General features: G+C 46.1%; 1 protein-coding gene across 1 annotated transcript in view; it reads left to right on the forward strand.

Annotated features, from left to right (window-relative positions):
- The window catches only part of LOC115328540 (aminopeptidase Ey-like), an 81,825-nt gene extending 60,445 nt beyond the window's left edge, over window positions 1–21,380 (forward strand). The window contains exons 13-17 of the mRNA XM_042293778.1: window positions 712–803; window positions 890–1,020; window positions 6,997–7,052; window positions 20,962–21,109; window positions 21,309–21,380. Of these exons, the coding sequence (XP_042149712.1) occupies window positions 712–803; window positions 890–1,020; window positions 6,997–7,052; window positions 20,962–21,109; window positions 21,309–21,380 (499 nt within the window). The remainder of the gene's footprint in view (window positions 1–711; window positions 804–889; window positions 1,021–6,996; window positions 7,053–20,961; window positions 21,110–21,308) is intronic.
- Window positions 21,381–24,006: the final 2,626 nt, after the last annotated feature.

Below are 24,006 nucleotides of genomic sequence, written 5' to 3' on the forward strand. Positions count from 1 at the left end.
CGACCTCCTACAGTGGCAGAAACATAACAGCTCAAACAAACAAACAAAAGCAAAGACAAAAAAATAGCTGTTACAAAAACAGCACCGGCATGACAGATTGTCACAAAAACCGTTACACTGTGCGGTTATTGTACATAGTAATTTCGAAGCTCATTCATAGAGAGCGAGTCCAGTTGAAAGTCACGACTAATAAAGCTGTTAAGTAAATGTGGTAAAGTATATTTTAACATTTGCAGGCCATAGTTAGTTCTATGATGTACCATCCTCCAATATTCAGCGTGCTGTGTAGGATAGGTTACAACATTTCTAGTTAACCTCGCGAGAGTCGTCAGGAATTCTGAGTTTCGTTTTTGATCTCTTTTAAAACCAGCGGTCAACCTGTAACTGTACAAGTTATGTATGGTTATGACAGCGTATTTTTTTATTAAACCAGCAGTATGAAAGTCATGTCGGGCGTTGCAGATAATTCTAACCATTTTCTTTAGAAGCAGGAATATCTTTTCTAAGTTTCCAGCTGTGGTCGTGCCCCAGATAAGGTGGCAATAGCTGAGATAAGAGAAAAAAAGAGAGTTGTAAATAATCAGTTTGGCGGAAGTTAGTAAGATAGAGCGGTTGCGGTTTGCTAATCCAACAATGCTAGATAATTGGATCTTCCGCAACGATAGTTTAGTCCTGAATAATTTTCTCATTTCTGCCGTCCCTTCTATTCAGGAACTTGTGGCCAATTCCTATTACGTTCGTGACGTCTGAGGACCGAAGTTTCAACAAAACGCGACCGGTGATCTGGTTGAACGAGAAAGAGGGTGAGGAACAAGCGTGTCCCTGCGCCATGGCATGCGAAATGTTGACGACTGACGCGAATGCAGACCTTCTCGCCCAACTGTTCCAGGGCAACTGGAGAACCTAGCGAGTCCGCACAACTGGGTCCTGTTCAATAATCTCTTCTCGGGATACTACAAAATCAACTACGACGAAAGGAACTGGGAGCTTCTGATCCGACAACTGCTCTGGAATCACACAGCAAGTAACGCGTATTCCCCGCGAAGTCCCGGTACATCGTCAGCAAGCCCTAAAAGTCGGTTCTTCAGTTATCCTTTTACTTATCCTCGACATAATATCCGAACAAAGAATGACACCAAATAGACCAGTTAGTTCTTACTACGCTGAAAGCAACACTAGAAGCAACTTTAAAAGTAACCAAGCGCACGATCCGCCTCTTGTGTAGGTTCGCTATACCTACTTTGTTTCACCACAAAACAAGCAAAGTCCAAGCTACGAGAGCACTGATGCTGACGTCTGGCATGGCACGCGCACTGCGTGGTTCTCGTTGTTTAATCTTCAGCTGTGCTCACACATAATGTCACAGAAATATATGGAGAGTATTCTGCTAGGGTTCAGCCGCCATATACTGATGTAGCCGTAGAAGGTATTACCTGGCGGCCATAACTGAACCATTTGCTGCTGATCACGTGCTGAAGGCGAACATTCACAGTCTGTGCAACGGGCACTTTATGCGACCAAGTTTGCACTTCTTGGCATACAATAAGCAGAAACCAGCTTTGATCATGCGCTCAGAATATTGCCCTCAAATATTGCATCCAATGGATACCTCTTAGAGACAGAGAATCCTCGTCATGGATGACTTTGAACGTGTTTGTTGTTGCGTGGCGATGTTCCTCGTTAGATAGTCATAGGACTTGCTGAATCTAAGCGAGGGTTTCATTAATTTTAGTGTGATGTATCTCATCCGCGTAGGTAAGTTCTCTCCTGAAATTTTCAGACTCGTAAAACATCTGATATGTAGAGTTCGGCCTGTTCGTCCAATATAATGTCATTGCGTAGGGGTACTGCTCTTTAGGTGTTAGCAGTATTGTGTTTTTTTACTTCAGTTCTTTGCTACTTTTAACGTGAACCACAGGTATCGTAGGACCTTGCTGAAATCAATATCATAGCGAAAGAGGAAAGCAATATCCGCAGCTATTTTCGCTTCAAGAGGCGTGTACAATGTCATAGGTTCACGAGCGCGAGAGAGCTAACCGTCGTAAAAATTTCAACTAGTATCCCCGTGTTTCGGTCTTCCTTTATGGCTGCTGTATTCATCAGCGACAGGCCAATCTATTCTACAATAAATTCAGTTGAACTGATCCTCCAAGGAAAACAATGGGAACGTAGAGAAAACATTTAGCTGGGAACATGACGGGCCAAGATGTTTGTGTGCATTTTAGCATACCCACATATATTATTTTCGTAATAAATATAATTCAAAAGCGAAATTGTCTGCACTAAGCTCCCTTATAAGGCAATAAAATTCGCAGATGGGGATGTTGTTGCTTTGTATAAAAGAAAAGCTAAAGCCGTTTACCACTCCCTGTAACGCCGAATTAGAGCGCAGCTCTTAAGGAGGAGGAGGGAAGGGTACTGGGGGGTTGGGTCAAGTGTGACCTAAGGGGGGGGGTCACGTGAGGATGCCGATGATGTCATCAGTGACTTCACTGATGACGTCATAAGTGATTATGACGATGCTGATACCGATGACGTCATCAGGGACGTCACTAATGACATCATCAGCGATGATGACGATGCGAGTGTCGGTGACGTCATCAGTGATGATGACGATGACGATGCGGATGCCGGCGACGTCGTCAGTGACGATGACCTCGGCGGGGGGTCACGTGACCTCAGGGGAGTCACGTGACTTCGGGGGGTATCGTGACCTCGGGGAAGGAGGGGTCACGCGCCCCCCCCCCCCTCGGTCATGTGACCCCGGGGGGCGGGGGGGCTCGCGGTGTGCATTATTGGACATTTCCCATAATGCACAGCGCGGTTACGCCGACGCCGACGCCGACACCGACGCCGACGCCGCTCAAGCCGGGAACGGGCGCCTAAGAGCTGCGCTCTAAAAGAACATGCTTTTATTTATAACTTTTAAGGTACCTGAGTTCCCAGGAATATTGCGTCGAAATATTAAGAGTAAGAGCCCTATATTGCCTTGCACAAAACGCAATGCATACGTTATACTTGTCCTATCAATTGCACTTTGAAAAGTAGGCATATTAGATATCTAAGGCTATACAAAATTGCTTCGGTATTAGGGGAAGTGTTTAAGGCGACTGTTTGTCATCTCTGTCTAGGTTGCTATGATATTTTATTTTGATCCATAAGACCAGGGTTGGGCAGTATCGGAATACAAATGTATCGCGATGGGTATTTCGGAAATACATTTTGTATCTGTATTTCTGTATAGCGGTACATTTTTTCACCAATATCTCTATTCCTGTATCGAAATATATTTTTAACGTTTCTTTGTATCGCGATACAATCAGAATGAAATGTATTTCGTTACATTTCTGAAAATATACTCCCCCCCCCCCCCCCCCCCCCCGAAAAGAACAAGAACAAGTCCGAACTTTTTTTTTAATTTTTGACGACACTAGGGTCAAGGAGATGCTGGGGCATTGTTACTATGCTCACCAAGCCTCCTTCCGATTCTCCAAACTATTATTCTATGCGTCCTCTTCTCTCTTTTTAGAAGTGTTGCGTAGTCGGGGACTTAAATCAGGTGGCGTGCTAGGAGTGGAGTCAGAGCATCTTCTGCCGCAGGTCCTTAGGTAGAGATTTTTTGAGTCATTGTTCGCTGGCATCCAGTGCCCGCTGCTAACCGTTTATCTTGCCTTAGCGGGCATAGTACACTCAGCCGGCAAAGCTGAGTCACAGTCTGTTGCATCACAAACCTGGCGGTGGTTGACTTCAAATAGTAGGATGACTCACGCTGTGAAGTTGAACACTTATTCCAACGCGTCTGCTCCTGCGCCCGTAATATTGCATGGCTCATGGGTACGTCATCAGTTGACTTGAACATCACCCGCTGCTCTGGTGATCCGACACACAGGAAGGAGGCCAGACGTGGCCTCGCTGTGGCGACCTAGACTTCGTACACATGCGACTTGTCTCGAACGCGCTGTTTCTCGGAGAGCTCGCACTTGTGCCGGCAATACCAGGTCGCAATGAACGAGGTCTCTGTTCGGATGATGCGAAACTTGAGGGCTACAATCCATGCGTCAGTGGCGGAGGGTCAACGGAGGAACCTTCACAGAAAGGAATGCCACCGTATCGTTCTTTTTTTTTGAACTATAACAGAAGATAACACATGTGTTCCAGGATGCTTCAGATGGTCCACTTTTCTCTAAAATTCCAAATGACACTGCCTGCACGATCTTCAACGTCGTAGCCTACAACGAAAGCACGTATTGTCCTTTCAAACAGCAGAGTGGTAAAGTTTAAAGTTCAAGGCCACAGCTACAGATTAAGAATACCAGTTCATTCCACCGTGACGTCATGTGATCAATGTTGACAGGGGCGTCCTTATCGGACAGGGGTGTGGTTACGTATTCATAGGATTTAAGGCGACGTATAATTTATCTAAAGGTCGAAGTCTCTTCGTATCCTTCCTCAGACAGACAAGATGTCAGGGAAGGGACCGCGGTCAGTCCTTGATGGAACGTTTTTTGAGCCCCTTGAAGACTCCTCGTCGTTTGAAACCACAACCTTCAAGGCAAAGTGCGAAGCCTACGTGAAAGGAAGTTCGGGATCAAAAACTGCCACTTCAAACTTCAAACTTCATCTCAGTTTTCGTCTCGAACGAATTTGAAAAACGTATTGCCGTGTCATTATTCCTGTGTTTGTATTCCTGCCCTCCCTGGAATGTATTCCTGTATCTGTATTTCCAAATATTTTTGCGTATATTTAAAATGTATTTCCAACACGTATTGCGATACATTTTTACAGATGTATCAGTATTTTAGCTACTATCTTGATGTATTCTAGTATTTGTATTTCGAAATACATTTCTGAGTATTTCTGCCCAAATCGGCTTAAGACGTGTGCCTCCGAAGGCTACGGGACCGCTATGGGTTCGAACTGGTCTGGCTTGAGTCAGCGAGCGAGAAGCGGGAGAGCCCAGCAGCAATCAGAAACGGCATCCGAGCAGTGGAGACGAAAAGGTGGAGAGCGGGAGCGGCGGAGAAGCCGTCCCTCATGATATACTACGTGGAGAAGGAGGCCAAAAGGGAAGAGCCCTGGTACGACAACTCGGCAGGCAGTAGACTCCTCGCAGAGGCCCGCATGGGTACATTACGGGCCCGGGTGTGGAGAGCCAGGTTCACGGAGGGACAGGAGAGGACGTGCATCCCCTGCGAGCGGAACGACGAGACGACGGAATACATGGTGCTGCAGTGCCGGTACATTGTACCGGTCATTAGTACAACGGCGCTACCTGTAGCACTGGGTTTCCGAATCGGTGCGGAGCAGGTAGAGGAAGAACAAAAGAACGTTCCATCGGCGGTAGATGTAACGAAAAGATGGCTGGAAGTCTGGTGGAGAGAGACACATCGGCGGAGGGGGTGCAACCGATCAGCGGAACACCAAGCGAAAGCGGGAGGCGCGACTGCCTAGGCTAGATCCAGCATCCATTACTGTTGATCCCCCAATATGACGGGGAGAGTCGCAGGCTCCAATCCAATCCAATTCAATGGTGACAGGGGCGTCCTTATTGGAGAGCTACGTGGTGACGTATTCATAGGGTTTAGGGTGACGTATCATTTATTTAAAAGTCGAAGTCTTTTCGCATCCCTCCTCAGACAGACAAGATGTCAGGGAAGGGACTGCGGTCAGTCCTCGGTGGAACATTTTTTTGTGCCCCTTGAAGGCTCCTCATCGTCCGAGACCCCTACCTTCAAGGCAAAGTGCGAAGCCTACGGGAAAGGAAGTGTGTGATAAAAAACTTCCACTTCAAACTTCAAACTTCATCCCAGTTTTGGTTTCAAACAAATTTGAAAAATGTATTACAGTATCACTATTCCTGTATTTGTATTTCTGCCCTCCCTGGAACGTATTCCTGTACCTGTATTTCCAAATACTTTTTTGCCTCTATATAAAGTGTATTTCCGACACGTATCGCGATACATTTTAACAGATATATTTTAGTAGGAGTATTTTAGCTACCACCTCGCGTATTTGTATTTTAAAATACATTTTTGAGTATTTCTGCCCAACCCTGCAAAAGACATATTTTTTGACTAACGTTCTTTTGTTAAACATAATAACACAGTTTAGACTGAAGAGCGTGTTAATTTAGTTGAGGACTCACACCGAAAAAATAAGACAAATGTTGGACGAAGGAAGGCGTAGACTTTTACGTCCACCCTTTTCAAACTTTTGTCTTATTATTCCGGTGTTCGCTATAATAGCACTTATTCTCAGATCGACCAAGAAAAGAATACCTGTTTGACCGCCGAGTGTGATTAGTGGCGCGGTGCAACGATTTGTGTGCTTTGCGCAAATATTGCTTAGAATAACTTCCCTACGTTTAACCTATGCTCAGGTATTTTTACCCCACGCAATGGTAGTCACAAAAATGTCAAAGAAAGAAGCGTTCACAACCTCAACTCGCGGAGACCAAGCGGCCATGTGATCTTAGGTGTATTATGTGCCGAAAGAAGCGTTCACAATCTCAACTCGCAGTGACCAAGCGGCCATCTGATTTAGGGTGGATTATGTGCCGCTAATGTTTATCAAGCTATGTGATGGGCTTGGCAAAACACAGGGCACGGTAGAAGTTCCAGACAGTGTTAGGCTTGGGCTGTTTTTATACTTACAGTGATTCAACACGAATGTCTGTCGAGGTATTGAATATCACGAGCCTAAATTGTGCGCTCACTAAATTATCGGGTTCAATTTTCGAATTATATTCAAAGATATTTACTAGTGGGACTGTACCAACACTGCGACACCTGAGCTTGTCATCAAGTTCTGCGAGAGAGAGGTCGACAAAACACGCTCGCTTTTGTTCTTAGAATCATGCCCCGTCAAAAAAGTTTCTTGATCGGTGGCCTTGCGTGCTTGGGTCCTACTAGCACCAGTGAGCTCTTGTAAAGTGAAATAAATTCCACATAAATATTGTTGTATAGACTTTTTAATGTAAATTATTTTCATTTTCAGTTTATTGATCCGCTGAACCGAGCTCAAATACAAAACGATCTTTTCGACCTCGCCAAGTAAGTATCCTTAAACATCGTTGATAAACTAAAAGCATTGCAAAAAACAAGATTTTTTTAACTTTTGGAAATTCCATTAAAATCTTACTTGTGATAAATAATTATCATTAACAGCAGAAAGCAATTTTCATAAACGATTTTAATATGCGCCTTTATACGCGTTACAATATATATTTTCTAATATATCTTATAAATTTTCCAAAACATATTCCTGGAGCAAGTAAGCGGCGAATAGCCCCGAACTTAACCCCGCAGCACGTTTGTTTTGCGCGGCGCCAACTGCCACTCTGCTGACGCAGCCGCCAGTGTACATAGGAAAGCCAAATTTGTTGCTCTTTTGCAAAATATTTGTTTTATGGAGTCTAGCCTTTAGTTTTTTAAGGTAATCCCTTCTCATGTCTTCTTCTTCGATAAACCTGATTTTTTTCATATACAAAAAAAAATTAATATTTTATTTTACTCTAGCACTGGTTATTCAATATTGTTACGCGAGAAGAGAAAAATCATTTAAAGCTAGCGTTGTTTGATTCAAATATCATTTAGTTACAGATAAGTTTTATCCCCAGCTGCCTTATTGAAGGTAACACTTCAGCCCTGATGTGTTATGGGACCCTCTCAGCGCTACAAACCCCTTCAGCCCACCAAACCCTTCAGCCGTACAAACCCCTTCAGCCAGTCAAACCCTTCAACACAATCTCCTCAACCCATCAACCATTTAGATGCCCAAATCACTGTGAACCATAAACAAACGAAGCAGCTTAAAACGTTCTGGGAAGTTTATTTCAGATGTTCAGTTTTACATGCATGTTGTAACGCAAAAAGACAATAAGAACCAACGTCTACTGACTCAAGCAGCTGTAGACGAAAGCAATCAGACCAAATAGGGGCAACCGAGTTCTTTGTCGCAAAAAATATATTTCAAGGCACTCACAATATCGCTCGGTAAATTACTCAGATGCAAGGTCGTTTAACTTATAAAACCGAACAGGTGACAGCCTGAACACATACACACTGTCAGCTGCACCTTTAACGAAAATCACAAACTCGCAACCAACATCCGCCGCCCTTCAGAAATCGTGAGGAGTCACAGTGTCGTCACTGATGCCGTCGCGGAGGCCTTTTGGCGTCTTTTCGCTCGCTGGATGCTTCTGAATCCGGACGGCTGAAAGGGCACAAGAAAGAGGGCTCTGAAAGGTAGCTTTCTTGATGCGCATACAGAGCCGCTGTAGAAGATAGGTCACACGCATGGAACAGGTAGCCGACACTGACAGCCGACTTCATTAACGGGCCTCGAATCAAACTCCACTCAAGGCCGGTTTTGCGTTTCGTAAACCGACCTCAATTCTCGTCTCGTCGACTCGATAACATTCTCAACTATTTCTTCAGGAATTTCAAGGTACCTCTGGCGCTGCCTTGATAACCTCCTTGGCTTGTGTTTGGAGTGTCATGGCGGCCGACGAGTCGTTCGCGGAGTTCGTGCACTTCATTCTAAGCCCAGAAGAGATCCTCTACGACGACGCAGACGACAATCAATCGGCAGATGTGCCAATACATTGTTTCAGGGATCGCCTGAACCCTTTGGAACACATCAGTGACCGTGACTTTCTTGCGCGATGCCGTTTCACGAAAGCTACCGCAGTGAACGTTCTGCTGCCTCTGCCGCTGTAGGAGAGAGCTAGTATTTAGTGCCTGCCGCACTGACCCATGCTGTAGCTCTTAGTCATTTTGAGCTTTTATAATGCCGGGACGTCCCAAGTTGTCACGGGCAACCGTGTGAGCGTGCCACAGCCCACAAGGTGCCTGGCTGCGGAGCAAGTTCTTCGGCGTTTCACCTGGACTCTCTTCACCCGGTATGTGATCTTCCCGGACGGTGCGGCGAACTTTGACGTGTTCATGCGGGACTGCTGCGCAAGGAAGTTTCCAGGCGTGACAGGGTGCATTGATAAAAGGACCTGAAGGTCCAGATGTGGAAGTGTTCTCGAAACGTAAATGGATACTTCTCCGCCAACGAGCAAGTAAATTTACTCATGATTGTGTTGTTAGTGGTGCCACACCTATTAAATCAAACTCTACCCTAAAATGCTGTATCGTGGGATAAAAACTCTGACGTAAAAATATTGATCAAAACTTTAGAACATATTAGTATTTAGGGGCAGTTTTTTGCAAGGCCAAGCGTGCGGTACTCGCGTTCATTTTAAACAAGAGAAGATGTCACTCAACGGTTGCCGGCTCTTGTGAGAGCAGAGAAATGCCGTTCGGGTAGACTGCCGATCGGGTGGACGAACAAAATTATAATAGCGGCCTCGGCCTCCCTGAGAAAATTTAAGCGGGTGTACCCACGCTACCGAAAAGAACACCTAACAACACGCACGCTGCTGCGTTCCTCGGTTGCAATTGTTTATTCCACGCCCGGCAGACATATTGAAACAGTTTGCTCAAATTTTTTCAATGGTCCTGCTAACGTACAGTTTGCGGATCAAAACAAGACGAGGCACTCTCTCATCATCGCAACGTAGTAGAATTGTTCTGACTCCATAAAGCTTACCCACACCATGGCACAGTAAAGTGAATGATTCGCTGCAGCGAAACCAAATAGCATTGTTATTTCCCATACAGCACTAACTTCTCTCAATGCAAAATATTTATATTACTAAAAAAGCTAAAAGTTAAGAAAAATAAATGCATAGAACCTGCGATTCCACAACTCACAGTACCAGTATGTAAGTATCAAGGTTGGAACACTTTGTTTTATTGAATTTTCTCGGTGATTAACCGATATATCTCTTTTAAAAGAAACAAATACTTAACATAAATAGTAAAATTCACTCGGAAATTTATGCCTCCCAACGTCTGCCTCAAGCAAATGACGTATCTACACAAGCGATTATTTAAATTTAGGCTCTACGCTGATAACACAATTCGATCTTCACTAGAGCACCGAACAGTACAGCACCATTGTCCGTTAAATTTATTTTCCCACCGGTACTATGCGACAAAATAAACGCAAGAGTCTACACCGTCTATTATGCGAGCTTCGAGAACCTATAAGGCGGCCATGCCCGCTTTGATGACGATGAAAGCGCGACGGTACCGCCACCTCTAGTTTGATCTCGAGGCCAGTACACTCGAATTCTGATAGCATCACACTACTACTGTCTGCATGCATGACTGAGTTGCTCAGCACCACTCCAAGGCTTGGCTGGGACTATACTGTTCAATTTATATATCAGCACGTGGTCAGCTGCAAACTTGGGCTCAATTTCTGCGTCGGCATTGTTGTAGTGGGCCATAAAAATGCAGTGAGCCAACCTCGTCTAGCCGAGGTGGTGTCGACTTTACTCCGAATGGCGGTGCAAGGCCATAGATGGTTGCAAGGCACACATCTTTGGACAGGGAATTCGACGTGTCTGAACTCAATGGCGCCAAAACGCGCTCATCCCAGCATTTATTGAACGAGACAGCACGCTGACAACACAATATTGAAATATAACTTACATAAAAAAGAGTGGTAATGTCGCGGTTACGGGTTTTTAGGGGCCCTTTTTTCGCGGTTAGAGATGCCGCCTGCGCGGCTCCATGGAACAGTTAATGCTTTCGTACAAAAAAATGGATGAAAATAATCCCACAAATCAGCCTATTCTTGTGTCAGGGCTTTTAGAACGAGGAGCTGTTGCAGCTTGATTTGTTCGTCGAGCTGGAGCATCTCAAGTTCAAACCAGCTCGTTTCGCTGCTGCTGATGAGTAACCTGGCACTGCCCCTGCTGATTGGCCACCTGACACTGAAGTAGCTGCACCTGCAGGTGCAACTCCCTTGTGCGCTGTTCCTTTTCCTTGAGACAAGAGCAAGTATCTGCCCGAAAACAGTGGTACGACCTCCAGTCCTCCCCACCCGGAGAGCCGTACAGAGGCGACTGAGGAGGTAGAGCGGTGAAGATAGAAGGGCCAGAGTGGAGTCACAGCAACCGCAACCTCCATACTGTTGCGTAAGTCCAGAGGCAGTAAGGAAGGCGGGCCAGGAGGATCTGGGCAAGCACAATACATTGATGCCGTGTGGCCCCACTACAGAAGTGTTAAATGCCAACTGTTGGTGAATTAGAAAGTCTGTTGATGAGCCCTGTTCTGCTACACTCGCAGTGCTGTGGTTTGTTTATAGTTTTATTATTTCAGCATTTGTCTTCGTCTGCTTGACCATGAATGTGTTTTGCCCAATTAAAAAACAATGAACCTCACCACGATGTATCACATGAAGTAAATCGATCTGGAGTACAAGGTTTAAATGCAGTCTGTACTCTGTTTTTTGTAAATAAAAATTTGCCTTCACCCATAGCTGCATTTACATGAATGCGACAGAAGCGCGTGACCTGAAGTTGTCGTATTCAAAGAAGTCATGTAAACGGCTTTATGTGCTACTGGAGCACATCGCATTAAATTGCCACCATGCGAAGGTGGATTGAGACGGCAAATGCGCATTTATAGTGGCCACAGCCCATGTAGACGGAAGTCGCGTTTTAAAATGGGAAGGATTATAGGAAGGGGCTCGCCATGAGATCAGGTGAACAGCTGAGAACACGGCGGGGGACAATCTCGTTCGGGGCAAAAGAAAACGGGCATGGTCCCAATTGCTCGCCCGTGAGATGTAACACAAACTATTCTTGCCATCGTAAGCAAGCTGAATATAGCAGAGCTGCTTGGTGAGGGCGACTCCTGCCCCAGCCTTGCGAATCACAACTTGCACGTCAGAAGGTGTTCGTAGAAAAAGCGACGCGACAAGGCACGGCGTCGAGAGTTTTGAGCACTGGTACCGCAGACCGAGCAGCTCCTATATAGGAGATGTTCCTGCTTACGTGGAGCCTCTCAGCCTCGCGGTCTGGCCCTGGTCGGTGCGGTGGCGTTGTCCTGCGACCGGTTGGAAGCTATCTTATTCGTCAGGACGTGCGAAATCACGTCGCCTCACTTCCAGAGTGACCCGGGCCGAAGCCCAAAGCGCGTCTTTTTATGTTCTTTTTTTTGCGTCCCATAACTTCTTGCAGAGCATTGAAAAGAGCGGGAGCAACCTTTACGCTTGTCAGAAGGGCCCCGTGTGCAAAACACTCCTATTGAAGATAAGTCTAAAAGGCCCATCGGCCTTGAAGGATTACGGGACCTCAAAGCACGTCAAAACTTTTCAGGAATACCCAAAAAAAAACCTTCAGGGATACCCGACAGAAAAACCCTTCAGCGCCAAAGCCCTTCAGCCGGTCAGCCCGACAGACCCTTTAACCCGTTAGACCCTTCATTCCAAACCTTTTAGCGCCTCAACCATTTAGACGCCCAAGTGACTGTGAACCATAGAAAAATGGAGTTCAAAACGTTATTGGAAAATTATATCAGACATTGAGTTTTACATGCATATTTTAACTCAAAAAGACGATAAAAAGCAACATTTGTTGGAACCCGGGTGCAAGCAGCTGTAGACGAAAGCGATCAGATTGAATAGGAACAACTCCGTTCTTTATCACAAAAAATATTTTCCAAAGAACTCACAATGCCGCTGGGTAAGTTCATGTAATACGGTAGTTCAGCTAATAAAACCGAGCAGATACACCTCACGGACACATTTACACTCTCTCTAAGTACATTTAGCGAAAACCACGAACTCGAAAGCAGCACCCGTCACCGTTGAGAAGTCCTGCGCACAGTCACGGTGGCGTTTCTGATGCCGTCGCGGCGGCGTCTTGGCGTCTTTTTTGCTCGCTGGATGCTTGTGAAGCCGGACGGACGAAGAGGTGCCAGGAACAGGGCTGGAAACAGGCCGTCATCTACCGTCTCAGGACCCACAGTGCCATGATCCCGATGCGCAGGCACTACATGTGGTGGGACGCTGACCCCGACTGCCAGGCTTACGGCGAGTAGGCTGACACCGGCCACCATCTCCTTCAATGCGCCGAACAAACTATAGAAAAAGGGTAACACCTTACACCCATATAATGCGCCCCAAAACTTGAGTTCAACGAACAGCACACTATAGTCGAACAGACGGCTCCAAATTTTACGAGGAGCTTGATAACGGTGCGATATAACTTAATAAATAGACAAAGTGCTATCAAAGACCTCAGTCAGAAAACGCAGGTTTCGCAGTAGGGCCAAGAAAACCCCTATTTTTTCTGTAGTCAGTAACATGTATATTTGCTATTTTAATAAGTTGTACTACACGACTATCAAGCCTCTGGGGAAGGTTAGTACCGTCAGGTTGACGTCAGTCCGCTGTACGTTGAACTGAAGTTTTAGGGTGTCTTATATGGGACCAAGGGTGTAAGAATAGACCCTTTATTCTGACAGAGCAGGATGGCGCTCGAGCGGTGCTAAAGGTGGCCAAAGCCGAACTGGGTTTCACATGCGCAACCAAGGAAGAAACTGGGCGGATCAAAACGGACCAAGGGGCGAGCCCCCAAAGCCATGCTCACCTTCCTGGAGGAAACCGGTCCGCTCCAGAAATCCACGGCGGTAGCAACAAGCGAACCGCCCAGGAGCGGGAGGAAAATGGCTATGCCGGCCGGCATCGGCTTCTCCAGAGCACTCTCTCCCGCCGACCGCTGGCGAGGGGCCTGGCGGCCCTGTACCTGCTCCCCGTCGCAGGGCGGAGAGAAACGCAGCACTCCTTCGCCATGTTAAGCTTGGCGCGGGGAGTGGGGGATCTTCACGCGCACGGATCTCGCCTTCCAATAGAGAGTTATCGAGGATCGTTTTCGCCGTCCCGCAACGCTCTCCGGAACCCGCTACGATACCCGGAACTCTACAGTCCAGTCAAGGCCATCGGCGCGCAAGCGCAGTTGCGGATTCTACATTACGGAGGGCCTAGCGGAGAAGGATTATAGACAATCATAATACGGACACATACAGCTATTCAAATCAAATACCATTACCCAAATTAAAATTGCCAAATTGTGCGTCACAAAGCGCTAGTTGACCTCACTCTTCACATATGAATGCTCACTCTTTTAAGCTCATAGTGAAAGCAGCACGAGCCATATACGAGTCCCACTGGAATCTTGATATCTTCTTGGTACAAGGTGACCAGGGGCGGATTTAGAGGGGTGGTCCGGATGTCCTGACCCCCCTCTTGATTTTTACATGTGTAAAATTTAGGGCGTAAAACAAGGGAGAAGGGGAGGGTGTTCGTAAACGTATGGTACGCTGACCAACACCTGCCCCCCCCCCCCCCCCCTCTCAGGAAATTCCTGCATCCGCCCCTGAAGGTGACAGTGGTTGCACACTAACATACGGACACTTGAAAAAGGACGGCGGTAAACGACTGGACTTTACCACTTCTCCTGTTCACATAATGACCTGTCTCGGAGGTGACAGAAAAAAGAGGTGACAGTCACTTTAGAGCAATACGTAACCAACACAAGTTTTTGCGAGAGACCGGTACGCAGGGAGATGAGGTGCAAAGTCTAATTGACGCATTCTAAACTTCTACTTAGCGTAACTTTTATGCGTACTAGTGTCAGTTTCGTGTGCGCGTTTCATTGGTGTACTGTCACTGTGTCCACGTACGCGACGACAGTAACTGCTTCACTAGCTCCTGCGGACGCTGCAGGTGTAGCCACAGCAAAGCCCCATGCGGAGTTATTTAGTACACAGGTCGTGTCGTGGGACTCTGCGAACGTATTGCGTGATTCTGCCCGAACAAAAAAAAAATGGATTACACACCTTTTGCGTAGATATTTGTCCTCGCAGCAGATATTCATCCTATTGGACACTCGTGGGTGGATGTGTGGCATTGCGTTTATACCTGGTACAGTCTCTTCCATGCGTCCATTCTATCCTCCTTCGAGGAATTGTTAGTAGTTTTTTTTTCATTGATTATTAGAGCAGCAAGGAGCTCACGCTCCTCCTTTATGTAAACCACTGACCCCTCCTAGGAAGCTTCCTTGAACGGCATCGTTTTAGGGCAATTCACCGCAATAAAGCTTTAAAGAAAGAGGAAGGGTGAGGAAGGTGCTCGTTCTAGGCGGTGAAAGCGATGCAGGTAGGCGGTGAGACCAGCGAGACAGTGAAGAAACGACGGGGCACAGAGAAGACGGATACGGTGGGAAAGCGGCCACCACCGTTGCCGGGCTAGAGAACGCTTGTGGCTGTTCATCGTAAAATTGGCTACAGCACATAAAATATTTGTGCTGCAAAACAGAAAACTCAGTCTCCCAATTGAATGTTATTAAAGTGTGTCGTTTTAAATAAAATGAAAAAATATGTTCACATTTCATACCACAATAATGTTTTTAACATTCATTTTTGCTACAACCTCGTAACCAGACGCCTCTCACGTCTCTTCGAGCCTCCTCGAGTGGAGGAGGGCTTCTCCGAGGAGCTCCTCCCCAGAGGAATCTCCGCGGCGCGTCTCTGAAGCCTGATGGCTTCTCGAGTCGCGCTCCTTTGCTCTCCACCGCACAGTGGAGGTGGAGTGTCGAGTCGAGGCGCTTTTATGATTACGTCTTGAGCGTTTATTTGTTGCTCTGCATTTATTTTGCGCTCGCTGAAAGCGAAAATCAGTTTTCGTTTTCTGTTTTTTTTTTTTTTTTTTCTTTTTTTTTAACAGCAGAAAGCTTTTTTGTTTTTACTTACACACCCACTCTTCCTTATGAGCGAGGGACAGAGGGTGCATGGGGACCCCTTCCGTGCTACATTGTCAAGGGTAGCCTAGCATCCGCAGTGCTCCATCTGTGCCAAGACAGATGAACTCGTTTCAATCAGCGCCATTCAAAATCATTTACTTTGACAGCCCATACAAAAATGGTCTATGGGCGGCTATAGAAAATCCTTTGTATGGCCAGCTATAGAAAATTAGCCCACTTAGCTATAGCCGCTTCTATGGCTGTCTTAGCTTTCCCTATAATCTCCCCTAGAGCTTTTTCAATGGAAAGCTATAGGATTTTGTATGGTTTACTCTATGGGGGTCTCTTTAGAAAGGATGCTATAGCTGCCCATGGTATTTCCTATGGTTTCTTTAGCTGTCTATAGCTTCATGTATGATCTGCTATAGAGATCTCTATGACCTACTCTATAAATCTTTTTAGACACCTTGCTCTAGCTGCCTATGGTTTTTCCTGTCGTTTCTTTAGCCACCTCATGCTCTCTTCATAATCCACTATAGCTTATTCTACAGTTTGTCCTATGGTGCTCTATACCCATTGTGCATAGCTGCCTATGGCATTTCCTATGGTTCCTTTAGCCGTCTGTAGCTTTTTGTATAGTGTGATACAGAGACCTCTATGGCTTTCTCTCTGGATCTTTTCAGACAGAGTGCTATAGCAGCTATGGCGTTTTATGTAGTCTCATTAGCCGCCTATTGCGCTCTATATGGTTTGCTATAGCTTCTTCTACAGCTCGTCATATCGGTCTCTTCACCATCGTGCTATAGCTGCCAGTAGTTTTTCTATTTACTGCAATAGTATGAAATGTGAAACAAATTATTTGTGGTGACTGTACATCTTAAAAAAAACAACCTGTATTTACATATAAAAGAAGGTTCAACATCTCAAACTCATTTAAGACGTGTCGAACTTAATAAACCCGCTTAAAACACGAAAAACACCCTTCAACAACAAAAAAATGCACTCACCCAGTGCTTGCAAATGGGCAGGTAAACAGACACAAGGAATTGTTTGAAAATCTTCTAAAATTTATTACACAGAGCCCATTCTGTAGACATGTACAAACTAAGACATCTGTAATATGTGAAGAAGTACTACAAAGCTGTTATGCAATTGAGAAGACTGCAAAGCAAACAAGAACCAAAGGTAATTCCAGGGTAGTGTCTAATCTCTTGGCAGCAGGCCAACTTTTTTTCCGGAAATTCTTCTGGCAGTCGCCTCTCATTGGTGCTGCAGTCAGTTCATCGAACAATCTTTCATTGACAAATCGTTTCTTTAAAACGTAATGTTTATAAACAACTCAAAATAGGCTCTTTCTTTTTGTAATGAGTTGCGGCTGACCTTTCAAGAACTCGCGTGAACGGGCGGGCTGGGTCGGTGAGCACGCGCCTCAGGAACACAGGCGCGACGAAATGTCCCTGCTGCGTGCAATTCGCTTAAATAATGTTGATTAAACGTTCATGTCGACAATACGTGTGTCCATAAAATGTGTATTCACAAAAAGGTGTCCATGAAACGTGTTTTCACCAAAATCCGGGAGAATAAGAAAGTCACTATTCTACCTGATGCTTTCACGTGAGTTCAGACAACTAACGGCAGGCAACTGCAGTAGAATTTCGGAAAAATTGCTCTCCAGCTGCCAGAAGATAGATACTGCCAGAAGATACACACTGGAGAACAGTCAATCTACGCCGACTACGTTGCAGCGCACATACGTTGAAGATACCGGCCTTGAAAGATGTAATCCGATATATATGTCGGCATGGGCACTGCAGAACAACCACTCAAACACAAAACCGAGAAGGAAGGGATCCGTGAAGATTCACCACGATATAGCACCAGCTATCATTTGGCAAACCGATCACTGAACGCATCATAACAATGTATTGGGCTTCTTTGACAAAATCGCTGGTTGCCGACATACCCCTATGTCGGCAATGAGCGATCGATCAAGATACCATTTACCATAGAAGCGAAGTCCACAGCAGCCCCGCAGGCCGCACGACACGCGAAACTATGTACGCAAGCAGGCGTTCCGGGATTGGGAATGGCTAATGCGTCGTCCGTCAAACTGCGTGGTCACGCTCTTTCCGTTACATGCGCAGAGAGAGTGGAGTCAAGCGATAAAAACTCTACGGTGTATTTGTCCGGCGAGTGTCCACCTTCTACAACGCTTTCAGTTCAAGGAGAAAGGGGAAAAGAGAGGAGTTGAAAAGCAAAGCTCCTTCAAGTCCAGAACGGGGTCGCAATCACAAAGACTGATCTTCAGGGGCATACCAACCATGAACACAACGAGAGGATGTGTCACTTGTATCGTCTTGAAAGGTCGACCCAAGGTCCAGAGTGCAGTGGATGCAATCTGTGATCTTCGGCTCTAGGCAGGTGCCGTGTTCTGCGTTATCACTAGCTTCGAGACTGTAGTCATGTGACCCTAATTGGAGACACAATTGGCCTAAACCACGCATAGCGTCTATTCTGTTGACAATACCGAGTGAACAGGGCAGCTCCATGAAGGCCAGCTTTCGGACCTTCAAAGCTGTCCTCCTCAAAAGTGACCAAAAACGGGGCAGTTTTGAATATATAATATTTTGCCAACATTATAATTTAAAATGAAGAATTAATTGCGAATATTTTTTGCGCACGGTGTCCACAAATGAATAAGTAAATAAATAAATAAATATATATATATTTATATATATATATATAAAATTTTTTTACTAAGAAATTTAGAATCATGTGTACACTGTTAGGCTCGCATTTTTACACTTCAATTTTGGGAATCTTTGCAGCGTGTTGGCATTTCTGATTACATGGTTTAAGAACTTTTTGCCGTAATACGTTTTTCACCAATGAGTTTAGTCTATAGCACTGTGATTAATTACAATCTCAGCGCACCGCTATTACACATGGGCTGTGTGCTCCAAGAGGCTCACCGACTTTAATGTCTCATAATTAAAAAAAAAAAGAAAAGAAAAATTAGCAACACCGCTTGCTGATATGTCGAAATCGTAGAGCAGAGAGATAATAGGACGTACCTAGGGTATCGCGTGCCTAACAATATTAGTTATTTTTCTGTTGATTTGTGTTTTTGTGTATATTTCGCCATCCTCGACGCAAGCGGCGACGCACATTGCACCGCTGCTTACGCGCCGGGGTGAACTTTTGTGTTGTCACGAAACTCTTTCCCCCTATATACGTGTCTATTTGAAGCTCATGAAGACTCGAGAGAACTGTATGGAATGCCAGTGCACATGTAAATAGATTAGTCAGAGCAACGACGCAGCAATGGCGATGCGAGAGACGACTTGGTTTCGATCTGGCTGTCCGCGTTCGCTCTGATAAAATGTGAGCGTGGGACTCTCGGGCAGCGTTAGCTTGCTGATGATGCAGGACGCTGCTTTGTCGTTGAGAATCTCTGCCTTGCGAATGCCGGCGAAAAGATTCCAGTGCTCGGCGTACCCCAGGCAGCAGGGCCTGTCAGCGACCGCCCGCGCAGCATCGCAACCTTTCTGGCCCTGGTAATCTGCGAGCGCCGACGATTCATCGTCGCTACTTGAATGTGAGCATTTTATGAACCCCCGCAAACATGAAACCCTGCGAATATGAACTCCCGCGACCTTGAGCCCCGCGACGACGAACCGCCGGCGCTCGCAGAAGGAAGGTTCCGATGCTATACGAGCGGTTGTTGGAGGACGCTGCGTAGGGTACGCCGGGCGCTGGAACGGCTTCGCAGCCATTCTAAGGGCAAAGGATTCGTGGCGACAAAGTAGCGACTTGCTTCTTCAGTAAGCTAACGCTGCTTGAGAGTCCCAAGCTTACATTTCCATAGAGCGAGAGCTGCCGGCAAGAGGGAGACGCAGTTGGCTCTAGCGTGGCAATTGCTACGTCGTTGCCCTGCCTTCACTGATAACATGTGCACCGGCCTTCGAAACAGTTTATTTATCGTTTTAACCCACCAATTCCGGTAAACTTGTTTCCTGTCGAAGATTTGGTTCGAGAATTCCTTGGGTAATAAACGTGTGCTAGCGTAGGTCGCTATTAGGAAGGGAAGAAACAAATTAGTAACTGTTCGGAATACCTTCGTGATTACTTCCTAATAAACGTATTCAAACCAATACGAAATTGCCTTGAAAAGTAAACATTTAGAAGTAGTTTAATGATAAGAACCGTACAACTCTGGCGCTAAGCTTATGTATCTCCACGCGTTGTTTCGCGCGTAACGAAGATGGACGGTAGGAAGAAATGGTGTTCCGTTAAATATTGCACTAATATGACTAGGTGGGCTAGTTCGAGCATGTTTCAGTAAAAACTCTCTTAAAAACTGCGTGGGCACAAGAAAAAAGGAATAGGACCAAGCGCTACTTACAACTGAACGATATTGAAAACACATTCGCTATTAATACACACAGTGAAGCTCCTGACACAAAAAAGGCAAACACTTTCTCGCTTAAGTGCACCTACGGTACATTGACGTAGATATCCTCACCCTCCACTCCTCGTGCTGTAGTCTTCAAATAATCCTGTCCCAGTTTTATTTCTAAATTTTCCTGCAGTTTTCTTCTTTTCAAAGATTAGGCGCACAGGGCGTTCTATCACAATGAGTGGAGAGATTGCCCTATGGGGAGCTTGTGACAGATAGGGCATGCTCACGTGCCCTCCTATTTTTACACCTCACATATCTCGGTTTGTGCAGCGTACGCTCTCCCTCAAGTCGTGCCTATGTCGTCGGCGACCGACGTTGCGCAATCAATGCACTGCGCTGCGTGTTCCTTAGTACATGATTTTGTTGTTTTTTTTTTTGCATCAAATCTTGAGCACGGGTTGTACAATTTTTACGGGGCAGAGAACACCACAGCCACTCTTGAGTGTGCGCCAACTTTCTTGAGGTTGTGGGACAACCTGTGGCCGAATGGGATTTCCACCGGTCTTGTCTTTTCTCTCTGAGTGACTGTTCTTTTCTCCTTCTTTTATTTGTTAGATTCATTCATTCGCGGACATATCTTGCGTAGTCGTGCCCTCCCGCGGGACTTTGTCGTTTAAATTTGAGAAACAAAGTGAGTCATGCCTCCCAGACATTGTTTTCTTCAATCGTATACTGAAGCAATCAGCGTTAATGAGCTCTCCTCTATATGTGCTTGGCAGTTGGAACTAGATTTTTTCTCCGAAAAGTACTTTTAAAATTATAACACACATTTTTTTTTGTTGATTGATTCATTCAAAATGTATGTATATTAAATGAACCACGGCCACATGACGTACCTTTATTCATTTTTCAGGGCGGGTATGGTGAACTACACACTAGCACTGGAGGCGACAAAGTACCTGTTGAGGGAGCAAGACTTCATTCCGTGGAAGACGGCCTTCGACAAGATGAAGGACGTCGGGGTCTACTTGCACACGACCGGTACCTATTCTAAATGGAAGGTTCGTAGGATTCTTGCATCATGTTAGACGGGCGTGAAATCTGTCAATAAATACAAAATACAGTCATGTCTCAGGAATATGAACCCGTTGATATGTGTACCCCGCTATATGAACACTACTTTCGGGAACAAACTAAGAAAATACATTCATTTTTGTCTCGTTATAATGGACAGCTTACATTATGGACATTTTGTTACAGGAACGGAGCTTATTCAGTGGTGGTCTATTTACATATTATTTACAGGAGAAGATTGCAGAGATCGGGTGGTGAGCTACGAGCCCTGCGAACATGTCGCTAGCTCAACCAGGAACAGTGCGTGAGGCGTGGCCCGTGCTGAGGCCGCGCGTCTTGCCTTTTGCAAAATGAAGACGACGAAGTCCCATCGTAACACTTCCCCCTTCTCGATAAAACTAATCACTTTCTCGAAAACGCACTGGTTTGTTTGTAACGCGCTTGGGGCGTGTCCTGGGTAGGGGAACCGGAACAGACGAGGAGGATGGTCCAGAAGAACTTTCTGATGTCGGTTCAGTATTCGGCATAGCAGCGCCCGGTCCCTTGATGATCGGTGTAGGCTCTGGAAGTGAAAACGCACCATATGTGTTCGCTGTTGAGAATTCCGTCTCTGAAGATGCCCGGCCTGAGGCACATACATCTTTTTGTTCATCAGGATCTGAGTCAAAAAGTGGATAACTTGGAATTCGAGACGATGTTGAACTGCATTGTTCCGAATGTTGCGCTAACCGACTTCGCATGTCGTCGATGTGTCTTCTTTGTAATCTTCCATCTGAAGTCGTTACTTCTTCAAATGATCGGGAGCCAACCTGACGGAGCACCTTAGCTTCTATCCATTTTGGTTGTCCCGCGAATCCCCTGATAAAGATGGCTTGTTAATTGCTGAACTTAGCGTATTTGTAGCCTTCTTCACATTCCTTACCCCGCGGATGAATATAATCCAATGGGCAAAGCAATTGTCGTCCGAACATCAACTCTGCTGGCGTTTCCCCAATTGTCGAGCTTGGTGTTGTATGTTGCTGAAACAAGAACCGTGCCGATCGGCAGTTCAGACTTCCTTCGGAAAGTTTGCGGAGCGACTCTTTTGTTTCCCGAACCATTCGTTCGGCTTGGCCGTTGGTTGCTGGGTGATAGGGGGCGCTTGTGATATGCCGGATGTTATTGGCTTGCAGGAATTGATTGGTGTCCTTGGCTAAAAATGGCGTGCCATTGTCGCTGCAGACGACTTTCGGGATGCCAAATGTGGCAAACATCGATTGGAGGGCGTCAATGCCGGTGGCAGTAGTTGCTGACGCGCAGATGTGGACTTGCAACCATTTGGAATATACGTCAACAACTATCCGAAGCATTTTTCCTTCAAAAGGACCGGCGAAGTCCATGTGAAGTAGACTCCATGGCTCCTGAGGGCGTCCCCAAGTTGGACTTGGTGCTGGAACAGGAGCGCGTACTTGTTGCTGACACTTTGAGCAGAGTTGGACGCACCTGTCGATTTCTTTGTCGAGGTCAGGCCACCAAAGATGACTTCGTGCACAGCGTTTCATGGCTGTTACTCCTGGATGGTTTGCGTGCAGGAGTTTCATGGCTGCTGGCTGTGCCTCCTTCGGAATAACCACACGTGATCCCCAGAAGACGCATCCCTTGTGGGTCGATAGCTCGGTAAATTGCCTCATATAACTTGCGAACTGTTTTCCGATCATGCATTTGGAGGCTCCGGACTGGACGGCTTGGTAGACCTTCGCCAGGAGGGGGTCCTTTTCCATAAGACGGGCTATGTTCTTTGCTGAGAGGGAGGGTGTCTCGAGCGCCTCAATCATGAGGATGTCTTCTGGACCGCGCGGTTCGTCTACGTTGCTGGGCAGTGGAAGACGGCTCAGGGCTTCCGCATTTTGATGGAGTGCACCGGGTCGGTAAACCAGGTTATAGTCATAGTTTTGGAGATGCAGGCACCAGCGTAGCATCCTCGGGGACAGTACCAGTGGCATCTGCCTGTCTGAGTTGAGGATGCCCAGCAGGGGCTTGTGGTCAGTCTATATTGTGACGGACCTTCCAGCAATATACTGATGAAACTGTTTAACTCCGAACACTATGGCAAACCCTTCTTTGTCAAGCTGGGCATAGTTAATTTCACTCTTACCGAGCGTTCTAGACCCGTAAGCAATGGGAGCTTCGCGGCCTTGGTTGTTCAGCTGGGAATGTACGGCTCATACACCGTAGGGAGAGGCATCGCATGACAAGTAGAGCGGCTTATCAGTATTGTAGTGCGCCAGGATCTCTTCTGACGAGAGCAAGTCCTTCAGCGCTTGGTTGTCCTTCTTATGTCGGGACTCCCATTTTCATGGCACATTTTTGTAGAGCAAGCGATGCAAGCTTTCGGCCACAGTTGCTCGATGTCTGAGGAACCGATTGTAGACGGCAATCATTCCAAGAAATGATTGTAGTTCCGACTTGTCTTTTGGCTCTGGCGCTCCTACAATCGCCTTGACTTTTTCTTGTGTCGGCCGGATGCCTGCAGCATCAACTCGGTATCCGAGGAATTCAACCTCCGACATTTTGAAATGGCACTATCCTTTCTTGACCTTAAGGTTAGCTTGACTCAAACGTCGTAGAACTGCTTCGAGTCGCTCTAAGTGCTGGTCCTTGGTGGAGCCAGTGATGAGGCAGCGCGTCTTGCCTATTGCAAAATGAAGACGACGAAGTCCCATCGTAACAGAGCTGATCATATTAACGAGACATCACTGTATTTCTACACCCGAAGAGAGCTTGATTGTTTGTGACTTATTCGGCTGCAAAATATTATTTTAAAAATTTGGCTCAAGCGCGCTCTTTAGTGTAAAAAAGAGCTTAGAATATTAATTTTTGAATTCTTAATTGTGTTATATTTTCT

The sequence above is a fragment of the Ixodes scapularis genome, unplaced genomic scaffold (genome assembly GCF_016920785.2).
Source record: "Ixodes scapularis isolate PalLabHiFi unplaced genomic scaffold, ASM1692078v2 PGA_scaffold0__279_contigs__length_252992795, whole genome shotgun sequence".
Taxonomy (NCBI): Eukaryota; Metazoa; Arthropoda; class Arachnida; order Ixodida; family Ixodidae; genus Ixodes; species Ixodes scapularis.